Source organism: Camelus ferus, chromosome 7, assembly GCF_009834535.1.
Source record: "Camelus ferus isolate YT-003-E chromosome 7, BCGSAC_Cfer_1.0, whole genome shotgun sequence".
Taxonomy (NCBI): Eukaryota; Metazoa; Chordata; class Mammalia; order Artiodactyla; family Camelidae; genus Camelus; species Camelus ferus.
In genome coordinates, this window is record NC_045702.1 from 60,518,941 (window position 1) to 60,538,792 (window position 19,852).

At 33.2% G+C, this 19,852-nt stretch overlaps 1 protein-coding gene across 1 annotated transcript in view; it reads right to left on the bottom strand.

The window, feature by feature from the left end:
* PPP1R9A (protein phosphatase 1 regulatory subunit 9A) overlaps positions 1-19,852 on the bottom strand; it is a 261,195-nt gene that overhangs the window by 93,443 nt on the left and 147,900 nt on the right. Inside the window, 1 exon segment of the mRNA XM_014554033.2 lies at positions 7,510-7,614. Within this exon segment, the coding sequence (XP_014409519.2) occupies positions 7,510-7,614 (105 nt within the window).

The following is a 19,852-nucleotide window of genomic DNA, read 5'->3' on the forward strand; positions in this document are numbered from 1 at the left end:
TTTCTAGCCTTACGCTTAAACCAGACTGCTGTGACCAGTGTAGTTTTCAGACAGTGAAAGTCCTCCAGCTTTGTTCTTTTTAAAAAATGATTATCATACTAAGTGAAGTAATGTCAGACAGAGAAAGACAAATATTTATATCACTTATACGTAGAATCTAAAAAATGATAGAAATGAACTTTTTTTGGTAAATAAATAAGTAAATAAATAAACAGAAGCAGACTCAGAGACATAGACAAACTTATGGTTACCAAATAGGAAGTGGGGAGGGATAAATTAGGAGTTTGGGATTAACATACACACTACTATATATATAATAGATAAACACAATAAACTTACTTATAGCACAGGAAACTACATTCAATACCTTGTAATAACTTATAATAGAAAAGAATCTGAAAAAGAATATATAGGCTGGCAATTTGGTGCTGGCTATTGGCAGCCCTAAGTTTTTTTGTGTGTGGGCCTCTCCAGAAGCCTGTTGGATGTCTTTTCAATATGACAGCTGGATTTCTCCAGGGCTAGTAATCCAAAAGACCAAGGTAGAAGTCACAATCCTTTTGTAGCCTAGCCGCAGAAGTCATATGTCGTTACTCCCTTCATACCCTAATCATCACACAGGCTAGACAGAGGTCTACACGGTAGTGGACTAAACAAGAGAGTCAATAACAGGAGGAGAGGGTCATTAGATGAGCGAGCTATACAGAGAACATGGTAATGTGATAGAGACTGATTTGGGATTTGAACAACATAAATAGCATAATATGAGAACTTGTTCACTACAAAAGTGATTTTTAAACTGAGACCTGACAAGAAGGAATCAGCCAAGTAAAGATCATATGATACAGCTGTTTTTGTTTTGTCTTTTAGAAGGTCAGGAGACAGGAAATGGTACAAATAAAGAATAATAATACTCTGAAGATATTAAATTTCATGTGCCCTTTAGAAAGCCACCTGAAGATGTCAGGTAGGAACCTGGGTAATTCTCAAACTCAGACAAGAGGACAAAGCTTTAAACACAAGAGGGAAATAAAGACTTGGGGTCAGAATAGTTAAAAAAAAAAAAAAGCCATGGTTTACAAATAAATTGGTATCTGAAAAATAAATTAAGAAAACTCTTAGGCTACATAAACAAAAATGTAAAGAGACAGAGATTCTTAGAGAAAAGAAGATGCTAAAGGACATGCCCCATTTAACACTGGTTTGAGAAGAGAAGATCAAGACAATGAAGAAACAAAGAAAATTTTAAAATACTCCTAAAAATTTTCCCAAACCCAAGTCTTCAGATTGAGTTCCAAGCAGAATTACATAAAAACAAAGAAACAAAGAAACAAACACAAATTTAGTCACAGGCTGGTAAAAATTTCAAACTCCCAATTATGAGGGGAAAAAATCCAAACGAGAAAACCATAAAGGACTACAAATCAGATTAACATCAAACTTCTCACTACAAATCATAGACATTAAAAGACAATGGACAATGTTTTCATAATACTAACAGAAAAATATTTTGAACCACAAATACTATACTTAGCCATATCTGAGAGCAAAATAATGCATTTTCAAACATGCAAGGACCTAGCAGCTATTTAGGACCCAGAGGAAATCAAAAAGGCTAGAAATAAATTATGTCAGGTTCCATTAGAACCTTCATACATGCCTTGAAGAGTTTCTCATATAGTGACAAAGATTGAATGACATAAAGTTACATTACATTTTCTTTCAGTTCAGTCATAATACTTGATTCTACAGTGAACAATATTTTCATAACCATAATATTGTAAGTACTGGTTATTGGTTTTAATTTTTTTGAATTAACCTATACAAAAAGTATCCAAGACAACTGTAATTGTATAATAGAAAGTAAATGTAATAAACTATTGCAAAACTTTTTTAATTAAATAAAAGCATTGGGAAAGGTTCTATAGCAAGCAATCATTAGATTTTTATCTAAAACTGAAAAATCAAGAAATGAGGACAAGGCTTACAGTAGTACTTCCAAAAGAAAAAAAGAGAGAAACTTAACAATGGTTTGCCTGCAGACTAGGACATAGGGTAAGAGGAAAAAGGACAGTCGAGTTTTCTATTATTGAAAAAATTTGATATTTCTGTTAATGTATATTCATTACTTTTATTTTTTAAAGTTCAAAATTTTTTTAATAAATGAAAGAAATGTCACAAAGAGAAAATTACAAAAACAAAAATCACAAAGATTAGAAACCAAAAATAAAGTTATTATACAAATGCCTATTATAAGATACTGTGCCTTTGTTAGAAAAGGCTATAAAATGGACTCTTGGTTTTCTGGCAATCTACAGGAACATCCAAGAAGTGACCAAAATTTTTACAAGAAAATCATAATAGTTAATATTTCATTGAATTCCAGCTTTTTCTGGACATTCATTTAAAAGCATTACATGTATTAACTCATTTAATAATTCAATACTCATCACGAATCTATGGGGTAGGTACTATCTTGCTGCCTATGAATAAACTGAGGTACAGGGGGATTAAAAACCTCTGTAAACTTACACACCTAATAAGTGGCTAATCCAGAATCTGAATCCATGAGGTCTGGCTTCATGTGAAAAAAGGCACTTGCTAGAGAAAGACAATTATTACTGGCACTAAGAGCAAAGAGAAATATCAATGAATACAATAAAAATTATTTTTAGTTTGTAACAGAATCAGTTCTGTGATTTTTACCTACCTGCTAGCTATACTATAATTCAAAATACATTCTTCCTTTTTTCCAGAGAGATTGAGTCAAACGTCTAAATTTGGGGCATCTCTGGCAAAGCGACATCACAGAAGACTAAGTTCTATATCCAAAAATTAAGGAAAGGTAGTTCTGAATAGCTTTGAATTCATCTGTTAATTTCTAGTGATCCCTACTTTCTTTCCATAGGTAAACAGTCAAGGATTTTTATCTCTTTCAAACTACTTTCTATTATTTTTTCTAATGACTTTGTAATTTCAAGTTTAAAATGATTTTTCCCATAACTGGACATAGGATCGACAAACATAAGGATATTCTAAGGATCTCCAAGAAAAGCATCATTCAGTATGTTCTAATATAAAACTGAGTTGTGAATAGGTGGATAAACCTGCTGATTCAAATGAACTGAATCTAAACTATTTAAGTTACTTTTTACATAACACAGGATCTGACAATGAGAACAGAACTTTATTCTAACTTTCTAACTACATTACATTTAGCAAGTTATATTCTATTAACCAAAAGATTATTGGTTTTTTAAATTTTTTAAGTTCTTTTTTCTTCTTTTTTAAAATATGTTTTTTCTTCTTTTTAAATCTTTTCTTGTTTTTTGGGGGGGGTGGTAATTAGGTTTATTTATTTATTTACTAATGGAGGTACTGGGGGTTGAACTCAAGACCTTGTGCATGCTAAACAGTCACTTTACCACTGAGCTCTACCCTCCCCCTGATTATGGGGTTTTGAACAACTGTTACAACATTTTCTTCTTAGGCTTTTACCAGGTAACACTGAAATATACAATAAAAACATACTAAATAGTATGAATCTAAAGTCAAAAAGAAAGCAGTAGATGTGTTATGCAATATGTATTATACAGCAATGAGTCAGTCTAGAGTCAATCTGGATTGACCAAGTGTTCATCTCTAGAGTTGCCTAGAGCATGGAACTGACCCTTGGTCAAACTATGAAATGTACTAACCAAGGATAAATAATGTTTTGCAAATATAGGTTCATGAAATGTTTCAAGGCAAGTCATGCTAGTCTGTCTGAATTGATTAGTAATAATAATTGGATTTATTAATTTGTACCTGGAGTTGATGGAGTCCGGCGTTTTCAATAGTTGAGCTGGTCATGTAGTAGGAATGTACCTACATGACCAGCTCACTATGAGAGGCCCCTACTACACACAGATTTGGGGCTTCTTGGTATCACACCCATACCTGTGGTGGTTTAAAATCTGGAGACCAGCAAGTTCTGTGAGGCCCAGTGGAGGGATGATATAGAAGACTGTATCTGACTCCTCCATGACCCGTCCTTCAATGCTCATCTTCCTCCTGGTGCTGTTGTATCATTTCTGAGTATCAACTGTTTGAGTTCTGTAAGTCCTTTACCTAATCAATTACTTAAAGTAATTAACATGATTACCATTGTAGTCACTGGATTACTTAGTTTTAAGTACTATCAGTAAAACTGAAGAAATTAAAATGGTTTTCCCACGCTTTAACCCAGGCCTGGGTTTGCAATCCCCCAGGAACACAGCCTGGTTTGAGCTGAACCACTTCCTCACAGTGGCCTGATATGCTTTAATTCATATAAATAAATGATGTAGGGTTGAAAAACATGTATGTCCTTGAAAGTTGCCATATTAAAATATTTGTCTTTGATTTCTCTGGCGTGTCAAAAATGGCACATTAATAAGATTTCGTTAGTACTATGAGTTCATATACTCAGGTAGAGCAATTCGAAGTTTAATAAAATAAAGCAGATTAAGAGGTCAGATAAGGGCGGGTGGAGGTATAGGTTCGTGGTAGAGTGCATGCTTGTCATGCACAAAGTCCTGGGTTCATTCCCCAGTAGCTCTATTAAAATGAATGAATAAATAAATACCCCCCCCAAAACGACAAAAACAACAAGAAGTGAGATAAAAAATGATTCTCTAAAACTATGGTGAAGTCACAGAACTTCATAGTGTGATACATATTCAAATGCTGGCACCAATTTTATATATATTTCCAGGAAATAAAAATCTTGATCTCCAATATTCAAAATGTAATCACCTTCCAAATCTCAGTTTCAATTTTCTCATCATTACTAGTTTCTTATCTTTCCCCTTCCTGGCTCTTCACACATTCTTTCCAGATTTGTGCTTAGTAGTCAATTTAAGTTAAACTAAATTTAGTGATTTTTCAGATATCCCTTTAAAAAATAAATTTTAGTAACCACTAAATGTGATAGCCAGGTCATCAATAAATAAGAAATATAGAACCATACATACTTTAAACCCTCAGTTTTAAAAAGTTCACTAAAAATACAGGTCTAGGTTTTGGATCCTGTTTTTGTATTAATATCTTACAAAATATATTCAACAGACTCTAATGTTATTTTTAATAAATTAAAACTGACAAAAGACTTTTTTCCTTACATTCAATTAATTAAGACCCTGGGTTATAAAATTTCAATCAATTAGGACCCAGGGTTAAATAAGTTAAGGGAACAAAGGAAGCCGAAGGTCCCATTTCAAAATCAAGATTTTTCCAAAGTGAATGAGAAAATAAGATGTATACCTTTAAGGAATGAAAACAGAATGTTCTGTAACCTAGAGGTCAAAAAAGTGGTATGAATGATGAATGTTATTAGGAAGAAGAGATCACTAGGGGATGGGGGATCAAGGAAGACTTCTTGGGGGGCAAAGGAGCTGAAATATGTTCTTCAAGATAAGTAGGCTATAACCAGAAGAGAATATTTTAAACAGAAAAAATGGAATAGAGAAGGGCACAACAACAACAATAATTCACAAGTCATGTGTGAAGGATGATGACTACACTAGTAAGACTGTACCAGAGCTTCATGAATCATAGAAAGAGGTAAGTGATAAGATCAGGTAATGAAAGATTTTTAATACCAGGATAAAAACTTAGACTCTGCCCAGAATGGAGGGTCATTAAGGTATCTAAAGAAGAGAGGGACACGCTGGGTATCAAATTATTATTCCTACCCATAGGTCTTATTTCTACTATGAGAATTAAATAGAATTGGTCAATTCCTTCTTCTATATTTTTGAAAACTCCTATTATGTTCCTCTATTAGGGGTAAGGATGAGAAGGACAAATTAAAGGGAGAGACTGAAATCATGAGACAGTTAAGAAGCCATTTGCAATTTTAACAAGGCTTCAAATGATAGCAGCACAAAATTATGAAGAGTAAGAAAGGGATAGCTATGAGTTCATGTAACTACAAACTTTTTCCCCAACTGAGAAATTTTTTTTTATTGAGTTATAGTCGTTTACAATGATGTGTCAAATTCCAGTGTAGAGCACAATTTTTCAATTATACATGAACATACATACATTCATTGTCACATTCTGTTTCGCTGTGAGCCACCACAAGATCCTGTATATATTTCCCTGTGCTACACAGTACAATCTTGTTTATCTATTCTACATTTTGAAATCCCAGTCTGTCCCTTCCCACCCCCTGTCTCCCTGGCAACCACAAGTTTGTATTCTATGTCTATGAGTCTGTGAGAAATGTTCTTATAAGTTGAACGTATATTTTATACTTATCTCACTTCAAAATTCACTTTAAAGTCTAAGGAGCAGCTTCAAAATCAAGTTCTACACTGATACAGGAAAGTGTCCTCTCAAGAACAGATAGCAATCTGCAGAGACAATCACATTTTCTGAGGGGCCCAGCCATGCAGCTCTGAGAGGGCATCTGACAGTTCTTCCTGTGCTCTTTCCAATTATTTTACAGAATTTTCTTTGGATTATGGGTATTCTTGAAGCATTAACACAGCACCCATAGAAGTCATTTAGGTTGCATTCCTTAAACATTCCCTTCAGCATTAAGGGGTGTTTTCCAATTGAAAAAGTCTGACTTATAAATCTTAAACTCATGCTTGTGCAACATAAAATATGCGGCAATAAAATCCTAATGTTACTCTCTTTATAGTAATATTAACTCATCAATATTTTCAGAATGTTTGGCAGTTTCATTTTGATGATGATAACACTAAAACACTTTCATAATTACACATAATAAATAATATTCCCTTACGTGTTCCTTCATAAAATTTATGGAAAAGTGTAAGACATAAGCAATACTGTATTAAAAAATAAGTACCTTATGACCAAATAAAGTGGATTTCAGACCTTGACATTAGTTGGCTCAGGACTACTTTCTTGCTTTTCCGAGCTACAAATTTCAGAACCCCAGGACTGAACATAAATTTTAAGTACAAAATAATGTACCATCTATCTTATTAAGTTGGAAAAGTTATAGTTTACCAAAGATTAGTTCTGCCTGATTCTTTAAGACAATAAAGAGATTTTTTCAAAAAATGCACTTATTAACCTCAAATCATTCAGCCTGCTTGTCTAGATAACATGTATCACTGAATATATGTATAGTCATTTCAATTTTGATTTACTGTACAACTGGTTTTATTAAAAGGATTTGGATCCTAAATGCATATTTATTAAAGATATAACTAGAAATTCTATCTTCCTAGAAATTCTTGCTATATTAGCAAAAAGGCACACTAACGTAGCTCAATAACTAATCATACTAATTAACACTAACTTTTTACCTTCATGTTTTTCCAAAATACTCTAATTTTTAGTTTTAAATTACATTAACATGAACTAATTACCATAAAGAAGGAAAAATGTACAACTAAAGATAAGTTTTTAATATCTACATAAAATTCTGCCTGTAATTACATATATTTGTAGATGCAATTACAGAAAACTAAAATTCAACAAAATATCAAGTAACCAAATTTTACATACCGGACATTGCCCTTGGTGTTTCTGAGAACTGTTGCAGCAAAATTCTGTGTAACACCCACCAAGCTGATTCCATCCACTTCCACAATCTGGTCATTGACTTGTATTCTTTGGAAAAAGGGAAAAAATTACCCACATTAGTTTTTCTGATAACACATTACCATTCCCAATAAATGAGTTGACAAAATACTTGATTTTTGAGATACTCTTATTGCTCCAAAATTTGTCTCCAAGCTCCAGATCTTAGTCAAATGTTTAATGTTTTAAAAAAAACTACTTTGAAAAACAGAAATAAGCAATACTAAATGGAGAGACTCAGTTTACCAAACATCCATATTTGTATTATAAAGAATTGATAACTGCTAATGTATGACATAATGAAATCATTTTTAGTTCTCAATAAACTACATAAAACATAGCAGATCTAGCTGAAATATCTTTTTGGGCCTCAAATCTAGTCCTTTATCCCATCTCTCCTCCCCAAGGAAAAATATCATCAGGAATTGCAGGGACTCCTTCCTACTCAAGCTGTACGCTTGAAATACATAATGCTCATAAGTGTGTGTATAACGCACATGTATATAATGCATATACACACACATACAGGATTTATGTTCAGGAGGTATATATAGTAATAGTATTGTTTCCTGTATAATGCCTTTAAATTTATATACATGTTTTATATATGCCATCTTTTATTCCTCAAAATGAAGTATTTCAATCATGGAGAAAAGCAGAGGGAATTAGATAATAAATGCTCATGTAACCAACACTCAATTTTATGAAATCTCAGCACTGCAATATTTGAGCCTGACTTTTTCCTAAAGAAATATATTACAGAAAAGCTGAAGCCCCTTTATTATTTGCTTTCATTCTATTCCCTTCACTGCTTCCACAGAAGTAACCATCTTACTGATTTTGATGCTTAGCCTTTCTACTGAAATCCTGAAATAGAAAGAATACATATACATGAATATGCATATGTGTACATTTGCAGTTTTCAAACATTATAAAATGTACCTCTTTTTCTACAATTTCATTTGCTTCACCCAACATTATATATGAGATTTATCCGTGGTTATAAATACAATTCTAGCTAGTTCATTTTAACAAGCACATAGTATTATCTTTTATGAATATTCCAAAATATATGTATCCATTATTTTGCAGATGGACAACTGTACTGTTTTGAATTTTAGCTATTATGAATACTGATTAATAATGAATTTCATACATCTCCCTATGCGCATGTGTGAGTTTCTCCAGGATATATACCTAGAAGTAGAATTTCTGAGTCAGAGAACATGGGCACTTTCAACTTTAACTGACACATTTCAGTTCAAAATGCTCATACCAACACATATTCTCAACAGCACTGCAGAGAGGTTCTGACACTCTCCACACCCTGACCAGTACTTGGTATATTCAGATCCTTTAAATACTGCCGATTTTACAAGTGTAAAAAGTTTTAACATTGTGATTTTAATTGCATTTCCTTGTGGTTGAACATTTATTCATACATTGATGAGTCATCTGTCCACTTCTGAAAACTGTTAGATCCTATCTTTTACTTATCTTTGTTGATGTTGGCTTGAGGGTTTTTTTCTTAGAGATTTATACAAGTTGTCTTTAGATATCCTGTATACTAAAGCTTTCTTAATTAAATACGTTGCAAGTATCTTTTGCCCAATCTGTAGCTTCTCTTTTCACAATTTTGGGGATAATGGTGGTTTTAAAGAGAGCAGTTTTTGAAAAATATAATCAAATTTGTAATTTTGGCTTTATATAAGGTAGCTTTTGTGTTGTTTGAGGAATCCCTTTTTGCCTCAATGTTATAAAAACATTCTATATTTTTTTCCCAAGAGTTTAACATTTGCTTTTCTGCATTTTTAGGTAGCTATCCACCTGGAAATTATTTTTTTATTCTGTTAGCAATCTTTTTGGTATTTTTCAAGGCTATAAACAATGGCTTGGAGAGTCCACTTTTTCTCCCCTAAGTTATAGCGCTGCCTCTGTCAGGTTTCACATGTGACATTTTATAGGGTAATTCCTTCACCTAGTTCATTGTCTTCAAAATTTTCTGAGCTACTCTTGAGCTTTCTCTCTTCACAGCTAGTTTGGGTTTATGTCCTAGTTCTCTAAAAACACTTAATGGGGTTTTAATAAAATTATACTGATTTGGGGGGCGGCATTTTTTTTTCTTTTTCTTTTTTTTTTTGAAATTATACTGATTTTTAAGATTAGTTCAGGGAAAATTGACATCTTTATCATCTTGATTCTTCCCACTTAAGTGCTACTATAATGTATGTATCATATGTTATTGCTATATGTTAAGAAATCACTTAAAGCTTGGAAATACAAATAAAAAGAGAGCTAACTGTCCTTTCAATGTCACGTAGGTGCATTATTAAAACAGGCTCAAACCAAGATAATTTGGGGAAATGTATTTTAATGAATCCACTGTTTTTAAAATTGATTAAAAGTCCTGGACATACTCAAGCTGAATGTTAATTTGTAGATTTTTGTCCTAAATATAATCAGATACATTTCTTCTGTTAAAAAACATATTCTTATAGGTCATGGTTTATTTCCCTATAAAATATTAACTGGTTTTGTATCTCATTTAACAGTGTTATTCAAATTCCAGTGTAGAGCACAATTTTTCAGTTATACATGAACATATATATATATTCATTGCCACATTTTTTTCTCTGTGAGCTACCATAAGATCTTGTGTATATTTCCCTGTGCTACACAGTAAAATATTGTTTATCTATTCTACAATTTTGAAATCCCATCTATCCCTTCCCACCCTCCGCCCCCTTGGCAACCACAAGTTTGTATTCTATGTCTATGAGTCTGTTTCTGTTTTGTATTTATGCTTTGTTTGTTTGTTTTTGTTTTTGTTTTTTTAGATTCCACATATGAGCGATCTCATATGGTATTTTTCTTTCTCTTTCTGGCTTACTTCACTTAGAATGACATTTTCCAGGAGCATCCATGTTGCTGCAAATGGCATTATGTTGTCAGTTTTTATGGCTGAGTAGTATTCCATTGTATAAATATATCACTTCTTCTTTATTCAGTCATCTGTTGATGGACATTTAGGCTATTTCCATGTCTTGGCTATTGCAAACAGTGCCACTATGAACATTGGGGTGTAGGTGTCATCCTGAAGTAGGGTTCCTTCTGGATAGAAGCCCAGGAACGGGATTCCTGGGTCATATGGTAAGTCTATTCCTAGTCTTTTGAGGAATCTCCATACTGTTTTCCATAGTGGCTGCACCAAACTGCATTCCCACCAGCAGTGTAGGAGGGTTCCCCTTTCTCCACAGCCTCTCCAGCATTTGTCATTTGTGGATTTTTGAATTATGGCCATTCTGACTAGTGTGAGGTGATACCTCATTGTAGTTTTGATTTGCATTTCTCTGATAATTAATGATACTGAGCATTTTTTTCATGTGCCTATTGATCGTTTGTATGTCTTCCTTGGAGAATTGCTTGTTTAGGTCTTTTGCACATTTTTGGATTGGGTTGTTTGGTTGTTTCTTATTAAGTCGTATGAGCTATTTATACATTCTGGAGATCAAGCCTTTGTCAGTTTCATTTGCAAAAATTTTCTCCCATTCTGTAGGTTGTCTTTTTGTTTTACTTATGGTTTCCTTTGCTGTGCAGAAGCTTGTAAGTTTAATTAGGTCCCATTTGTTTATTCTTGCTTTTATTTCTATTGCTTGAGTAGACTGTTCTAGGAGAACATTTTTGAGATGTATGTCAGATAATGTTTTGCCTATATTTTCTTCTAGGAGGTTTATTGTATCTTGTCTTATGTTTAAGTCTTTGATCCATTTTGAGTTTATTTTTGTGTATGGTGTAAGGGAGTGTTCTAGCTTCATTGCTTTACATGCTGCTGTCCTGTTTTCCCAACACCATTTGCCGAAGAGACTGTCTTTATTCCATTGTATATTCTTGCCTCCTTTGTCAAAGATTAGTTGACCTGATATTACTTTATTAACTTGCATTTAGTTATCTCCAAAATCTTGGTTATAAAGCATAGCTTTTAATATATACAATTCTGCTTATGTTAAAATATTATAAAGTTACCATAACTTTGCATCATGTTAATGTCTTCATCCTTGCACTTTAAGAAAATGCAAAAATACTATGTGTGGCTGTAGAAATGATATTTCCTAGTCTGCTCAATTGCTTACGTATGACAGACAATTATTATTATGAAGTTCTTATCTACCAGTGAGGGTTTTTTATTAGAAGTTAGTTCAGCAGACTACAAGTTAAATTTAAAATGGATGATTAAGACTAAGCTAACAAAAACAGGGATAGAAAAAAATAAAACTATGTAGGTAAAGGAATTTTTGTTTTTCAAGAGAAAGAATAGCAGTTTAGTCTGAAGGAATCAGCTTGTTTCATAATACGAAAGAACATAATGAAGATCAATATTCAAGTGTGCATAGCAAGTTGAGGAAGGTTTAAAGAAGTGATTTTTATTTGCCATGATTTAGCATTTAGGGCCAAACTGAAACACTCAGTTTTGAAGGACTTATTCATAACATAATTTAGAAGAAAAAAGTGTAGTTCTTCTATTACTAGAGTTACACTGAATGAGTCAATTCCTTTTTCCATGATAGTCCTTTAGACATTTGAAAACTGCTATTATGCTGCTATTAGGGGTAAAGGATGAGAAGGGTGCTGAAGAAGGGAGAGACTGAAATCATGAGACAGTTAAGAAGCTATTTGCAATTTGTACAATGTGTGAAATGATAACAATACAAAATCATGAATGAGAGCTCCTTTTACTTCACATTTTCATTAGCATTTGGTGTTGACAGCATTTGGGATTTTGGCGATTTTAATAGGTGTGTAGTGGTATCTCTTCAATGTTTAAATTTGCAAAAACTCATAGACTGGAAGAAAAATTTTACATATCATGTATCTTGTATGGGATTGGTATCTAGAATATTCTAAAAAATAGTTACAAATGAATAATAAAAGAAAAACAATCCAATTTAAAAATAAGTCAGACAGAGAAAGACAAATACCTTATGATCTCACCTGTACATGGAATCTAGAATATAAAACAAATAAAACAAAACAAAAAACAAACTCACAGACACAGAGAACAGACTGGTGGTTGTTAGAAAGTAGGGAGTGGGGAGTGGGAGGAATGGGTGAAGGGAGTCAAAAGGTACAAACTTCTAGCTATAAAATAAATAAGACATGAAGATGTAATGTACAGCATGGTAACCATAGTTAATAATATAGTATTTCATATTTGAAAGTTGCCAAGAGGGTATATCTTAAAATTCCTCATCACAAGAAAAAAAAAAGAAAAAAAATTATAACTATATATGATGAGGAATGCTAACTAGATTTATCGTGGTGATCATTTCACAATGTATACAAATACCAAATCATTATGTTGTACACCTGCAACTAATATAATGTTATATATGTCAACCATACCTCAATTTGAAAAATGAGCAAAGGATCTGAATAGGCATTTCGCCAAAGAAGATAAACAAAAAGCAAGTAAGCCCATGAGAAAATTACTCAACATCATTAAGCCATCAGGGGAGCATAAATTAAAACCAAAATAAGATACCTCTTCACACCTACTAAGATGGTTATGATTAAAAGACCAATAATAATTTAAAATGGAGTATAATCTATAAAATTTTGAATCATTATGTTGTACACCTGAAACTAGTATAATATTGTAAATCAACTATACTTCAAATTAAAAAAAAGATAGATAATAACAAGTCTTCATGAGATGTGTAGATTATAGATTACTGGTGGCAATATAAGATGATGTAGCTGCTTTGGAAAACCACCCAGCACTTCTTCAAAAGGTTACACATATAATTACCACATGACTCAGAAATTCCACTCCCAAGTGTATACCCAAGAGAAAAGAAAACATATTCACACAAACACTATTCATGATAGCCAAGAAGTAAAGACAACCCAAATATCCATCAACTGGTACCAAAATAAACAAAATGTGGCACATCCATTCAAAGGAATATTATTTGGAAATAAGATGAAATGACATGTGATAGGTGCTACAACATGGATGAACCTTGAAAATACAATGCTAGTGAAAAAAAAGCCAGTCACAAAAGATCACATGTTGTATGATTCCATTTAAATGAAATATCCAGAAGAAGCAAGTCTCTACAGACAGAAAGTAGATTAGTGCCTAAAGTGGAGGGAGGAGGGAAGAGGGACGTTTTTCAAATTTGCACAAAAGTACACTATGAGCTTGCAGTGGCCCTACCATGCCGAGCCGTACAACAGAGTCTAGGGCACTCGTTACCAACTGCCTAACTGCAGTGGAATTATATGGAGAATTTTCAAAATTAAAGATTCTTAGAGTTGCATTTCCTCCAAAATTTTTGTTCAGAAGATATGGAGTAAAGCACAGGATAGACATTTGAGTTGCTTCCCAATTTTGTCTATTATGAATAAAGTTGTCAGTCACACACAAGCCTTCATGTGACATATATTTTCGTAGAATTGCTGGCTTGAAAGAGTAAATATATGTTTGACTTTAAAAGAACTGCCAAACTGTTTTCCTAGGTAGCTGTAAAATTTTATGTTCCCACAAGCTTTGCATGAGTGGTCCATTTCTCCATATCCTTGCTAACATTTCATATTGTCAGCCATTCTACTGGTGTGGTATCTCACTGAGGTTTTAATCTGTATTATCTAATGACTAATGATGTCAAACACATTTGTATATGCTACTTGCCATTTGTATATTTTCTTCTTTGAAATGGCTGTTGGAATCTTTTCTCCATATTATTTAAATTAGGTTGTGGTTCTTGTTATTGTGCTGTAAGTGGAGTTCATATTCTTGACACAAGTCCTCACATGAATGTTCTGCAAATATTTTCTTCTTGTCTATAGCTTCCTTTTCATTTCATAACTGTGTCTTCAAAGAACAAAATTTTTAATTTAAATAAAGTTCAGTTTTTTCTGTGATGGCTCATGCTCTGAGTCCTGTCTCAAAAACCTTTACTTGGCGGTAGGATACAAAGACTTTGACCTATGTATATCCTCTTAGAGATTTCATAGTTTGAACTCTTATGTCTAGATCTATGATCAATTTTGAATTAATTTTGTATATGATGTGAGGTAAGGTCTGTGATTCAGTGTTTTGTTTTTCTATATGGCTATCTAATTCTTCTATCACTATTTGTTGAAAAGATTGTACATGTTACCACTGAAAAATCATGGCACTTCTACTGAAAGTCAACTATCTCAATCTATTCCTTACATTTTATTCTACTGCACTGACCTAAAGGGGCTACTTCAAAAAAAAACAACACAAAAAACAAGAGAGGAAAGAGATCTATATAGGAGAATCTGTAGTCTCTCTCTCTCTCACACACACTCCAACAACAACAACAACAACAAAAAACAAGGAAAAGGAAATGGATCTCATTAGAAATAAGTGATTATAATGACACTTAAAAGTTTAAGAAGATTAGGTCTCACAAAACATTACTGGATGTCTCAAAAGGTAGGTAAATAATTTTCAAAACAATAAATTTGACAGAAAATTAAGGGTAGAAACTAAATACGGAATTTTACTATATTTAAGTTTAAAGTTGCACTTTAATTCTGTTTTTTGACTTGATCATTTTTGTTATCAAAGTGGGGGGAGTAGAGAAGAAAGCTCCTTACAGGTAAGAAGTGAAGACAGTTGGTATGAACCATTTATTTTTAGAGATTAGCACCAAAAGAACAGATGTTAATAGTTGTAAAAAACATAGCAGGAAAAAAGCACACTGAAAATAATTTACAAACCCCTCCCCCCCAAAAAAAACAGGGGTCCAGTAAACATCTTAAAAGAAACAAAAATAAGAAATAGTCAAATTATTCAAGATTTTATAATACAATATAATCTTTTTTTCAAGACTAGAAAAGAGTTTTATTTGAGCCAAACTGAGGACTATAGCCCAGAAGCCAGCTTCCAAGATTACTCTGAGAAATTGCTCTGGAGAAGCATGATTTTTAAGTTATATTTCTTTTTTAAAAATCTTACTGAGGGTGCAGTAGACTACTCTTCGACACTGCCAGAGGGAGAACAAATTGAATAACCTTTCTGAAGGGCAGTAAAGCATTTAAAATGTAATGTTTTGACATTCTAATTCTACGCCAAAGAAATACTGTCAGAGAAATAATCAGATATTCACAATAATTTTTACATAAAATGCTAACCTTATCAATACCTTGAAACAGCATACTAGTGTAACAACATGTAAATGGTTCACATATATAATACTACAGCATAATAAAGTCTGTCGCAGAAAAGTATTTAATAATGCGATATAATGTATTTTTTAAGTATAGGGTCTGGAATCAGATATCTTAAGCTCACAGCCAGGCTCTGACACATTCTTGCTGTGACTATATAAGAGGAACCACAGCTTCCTTTCAAGTAAAACAGAAATAACAATAATTTAATGTATTTAATCAGGGCGGTTAGCAGGATTAAATAAGTTACAAAATATAAAGAACACAGCATACTGCTTGATATATAGTAAGCACTCAACAAATAGTATCTTGATGAATAAAACATATAAAACCCCATAAAACTATATATTCAATTGACTTTAATTTTGTTAAGTAAGGAACCAAAGGCATATGCACAGAAAAAACTCTAGAAGGAAATGCAACAAGAAGATTTAAGAGTCCCAACTCTAGATGGTGGGATTACATGAGATTTTTATTCTCTTCTTTACATTTTTCTATATTTTCCAAATTTTCAACCATAAAGATGTATTACATTTATAATTTTAAAATGTTCTCTAAAATATTAGAACATGCTGACTTGATAACTGGTGACAGCATTTTACAGTGATTGTGGAAATAGTCTGAAAAGTTTTCCTCTAGACTGAAGCACTACAATTACTTGTTTTTCATGAGAGATGCATATGTGAAATATGTGCATATGTGAGAGATGCATACGAGGTTCTAGACTCAAAGATCTAGTCTACAACCTAAAGCCAAAAAGACATTTTCTCAAAAATGTAAGGGACATGGGGAATTCATACACACGGTTTTGAGCTTCTGTGTTTCAATGGAAATTTTACAATGCTTATCATATACATATAACTTAAGTATAAGATAAAATAATATTTATATTTATATTAAGCACTTCCTAATTTTTTAATTTATCTGTGTACATGTCCTTCTGCTCATGCACACCATGTGCCCCAAACTAGAAAAATGTCTGGGAAAACTCCTAAATGGAAAAAGAAAACCTGTCAACCTAGAAATCTATACACAGAGAAAATGTATTTTAAAAAACGAAAGTGAAACAAAGACTTGATCAGATATACAAAGCTGAAAGAATTCATCACCAGCAGACCTGGTGATAAAATGGGAAAGGAAGCCCCTCAGGAAGAAAAAAAGTGATGCCAGGTGGAAAAACGGATCTCCACAAAGGAATAAAGAACACTGGAAGCGGTCACTGAGAAGACGTAAGACAGGAAAGCTATAAAGCACTCCACGCAACAGGAAGAGTGACAACAGATATCAGGCTGGATTTGCTATCTGCGTTCAGAGACCCGTGTGAGAAGGAGGCATCCCACAATTAAAATGCAGGTTTCTGATCCTACATAATTCTTCCTGCCTGCCTCAATACAGAGAGTATTAAGGGATGAAGAGAGCTCAATATTACTTGATTATTATTTTCATTAAAAGAGTATTAATTTTAAAAACTTTTTTCTCATTTCAAAGTGATACATTCATTAAAGAAAAGATTTGAAAATCTGATACACAATTAAAACAAGGAAGTAAAAGCCACCTTTAATTAAGAAAAAAGGGAGGGAGGGAAGGAGGGAAGTTCTACAGACTGCTATTTTATTTGAAGGGCCTGTCATTTTACCTTTTTTAGAGGAAGGCTGTGGTGATTAATGTGGCGACCAACACAAGAAACTATAAGCATGAGCAGGAGAAGGAGGAAAGGTAAAAACAACTGGATAGGGAGAAGAGGAATAAATAGCACTGGTTACAAAAAAGGGCAGGTGCTCAGGGTTATTGCCACCAGATTGACCCTGCAGCCCACAAGATGATCAGCCAACAAGGTATTTACCACATAAACGGTTATTACGTTAGAGAAAAAGTTTTCTGGTATCTGATACCCACTTTGCTTGAATCCCTTACCCTGAGAGAGGGTAACTTTTAGATGCAACTTCACAGAGTAATAACTGATAATCTCTCTCAAATCTTGGCTCACAATTAAAAGCACAGAAAAGACAAGGGATGAGTCCTTATGGTAACAATTAAATACACAGCTCTCTGCATCAGACCATCCCAGAGTAGAAAGGATACAGATAATAGAGACTTTGCAAAATTTTCCAGAATAGCAGAGGAAATAGCCTGTTTTCCCTGGAAACGCTGTCTACTGGAATGGAATTTATGGGAAGGTACCTGGCTAGTTTGTAAAATGCATTTAGCCCTGGCCATCTCCTCAATCATTTCCATGTGCTCACAAACACAAGTGTGTGGTAACGACTGCTCTCCAGCCTCAGTCTGGTATTTCTGAAATCCCCCAATTCTGAATCTAAAAACCAGAATCAACAAGGGTAAGGCTAGTAAAAATACCTAAGTGGGAGTATTCTAGGGTTTGTTTAATGTTATGGGATAGTTATTTATTGACATGATGTATCTAGAGAGGGGAAACAAAAACAGAAGTCCTACCTCACAGGGCTTATGTCAACAAAGCCACCAACAATGAATGAGAGGGAGACCAGCTGGAGCAACATTAATGAACTCTGAACAACCGAGTCTTCCTCAAAATGCTTGACAGCAAAGTGTGCAATGTACATGAAAATACATATCATAGCAGTAATATTCCAACTCTCTAAAGAGTAAACAAGCAAAAAATTTGATTGTAAGAGTGATACAAGAGTGTATGTGCAGCAAGGAAACCATCCACTAAGGAATTAGGACAGATGGACACAAAGAAAACAGAAGTTTCCATTCAGACTTAAGGGTACCTCAGGGGGTCACACGGGTCCTGCAGGTGAGAGAGTTTGCTGCGGGGTAAGCAGAACAGGATTCTTCATCTGTTTTATATGTTGGTGTTACCAAAAAGATGGTAAAAAATAATTAAAATCATTTAAACCAACACCTGAATGAGAGGATAAACTACACTGCACTGTCATTTCACATTTGATATCTTCTCAAAAAAAAAAAACAAAAAAAAACAAAAATGAAAGGGACAGTGTTCTAAAATGATAATAGGAAAAAGCCTGAGAAACAAACATAGGAGCCAAAAACAAATCAGATCTAAAATGCATTTTTAATTTGCCTCTTTAGCTCAGCATTATTACTGTCTTCTGTCAGTTACCATCCATATAATTCATTCTACTATCAGCATTTTCAGTTCTGTTATTATACAATTCATTTTGCTTTACAGATTCATTAAAGAGAACTAGAGAAATAATTAGTGTATTAAAATATCCTGTGTACATTCATAAACTCATGGCACCAAACACTAATGGTTAATATATTTAATATTATACAGCACAATATTTAAATGTACTAGGTAAACACTTATCTAAAAGGACTGAGGAAATGCACCCTGGGACTGATAAAGCAAAGTTCTCGTATCAGTATAAATACTAAAACTACACAGAAGAACAGATCAGTAAATAGGTTAAGAGAAAACAAACCGAATTTTAAAAATGAGTGATGGAAAACAAATAGGTTTGAGTTTAGAACAGTGGAAATTGACTAAGTGATGAATGAGAAATTTTCTACTTTTTTAATCAATTTATATCTTAGTTTGGCTTTGTGGTCCATTTACTTAAGAGAGATGATTCATAATAATTTTGTATTGTTTGAATACTAACAATAAGAATTACCTCCTTTAACTTTAGAATGACTTACAAATTTTTTTTCATGAAACTTAAAAGATGCAGATTTTACAAAGTTTTGCTCACCTGGAAGAAAAGTTCTAAGACAAAAATGGGATATATTTACTACTACCATTATATAATTTGTTGGAGGGGCAAAGACATTATTTCCTTAACTACCCTGAAAAGGAGGAAGACTAATAAATTACTTTTAAACACAAAATACTAATATCCCACTTTGAGCATTCGTTCAAAAGATTCACTTCAGACCTTCTCTGTTCAAGTGTTATGAGAATATAAATAAGGATACTGGCTAAGATGAGGTCCTTAATGTCATAGGAAGAGTTGCTACTGAAGGTGTGCTTTCTGTTTAAATCAATTTAGTTGCCATTGGGAAGTATCTGTGTGTATCAATATGTTCTTAGAACTACAAAAGAAATAATGCTACTATTGGT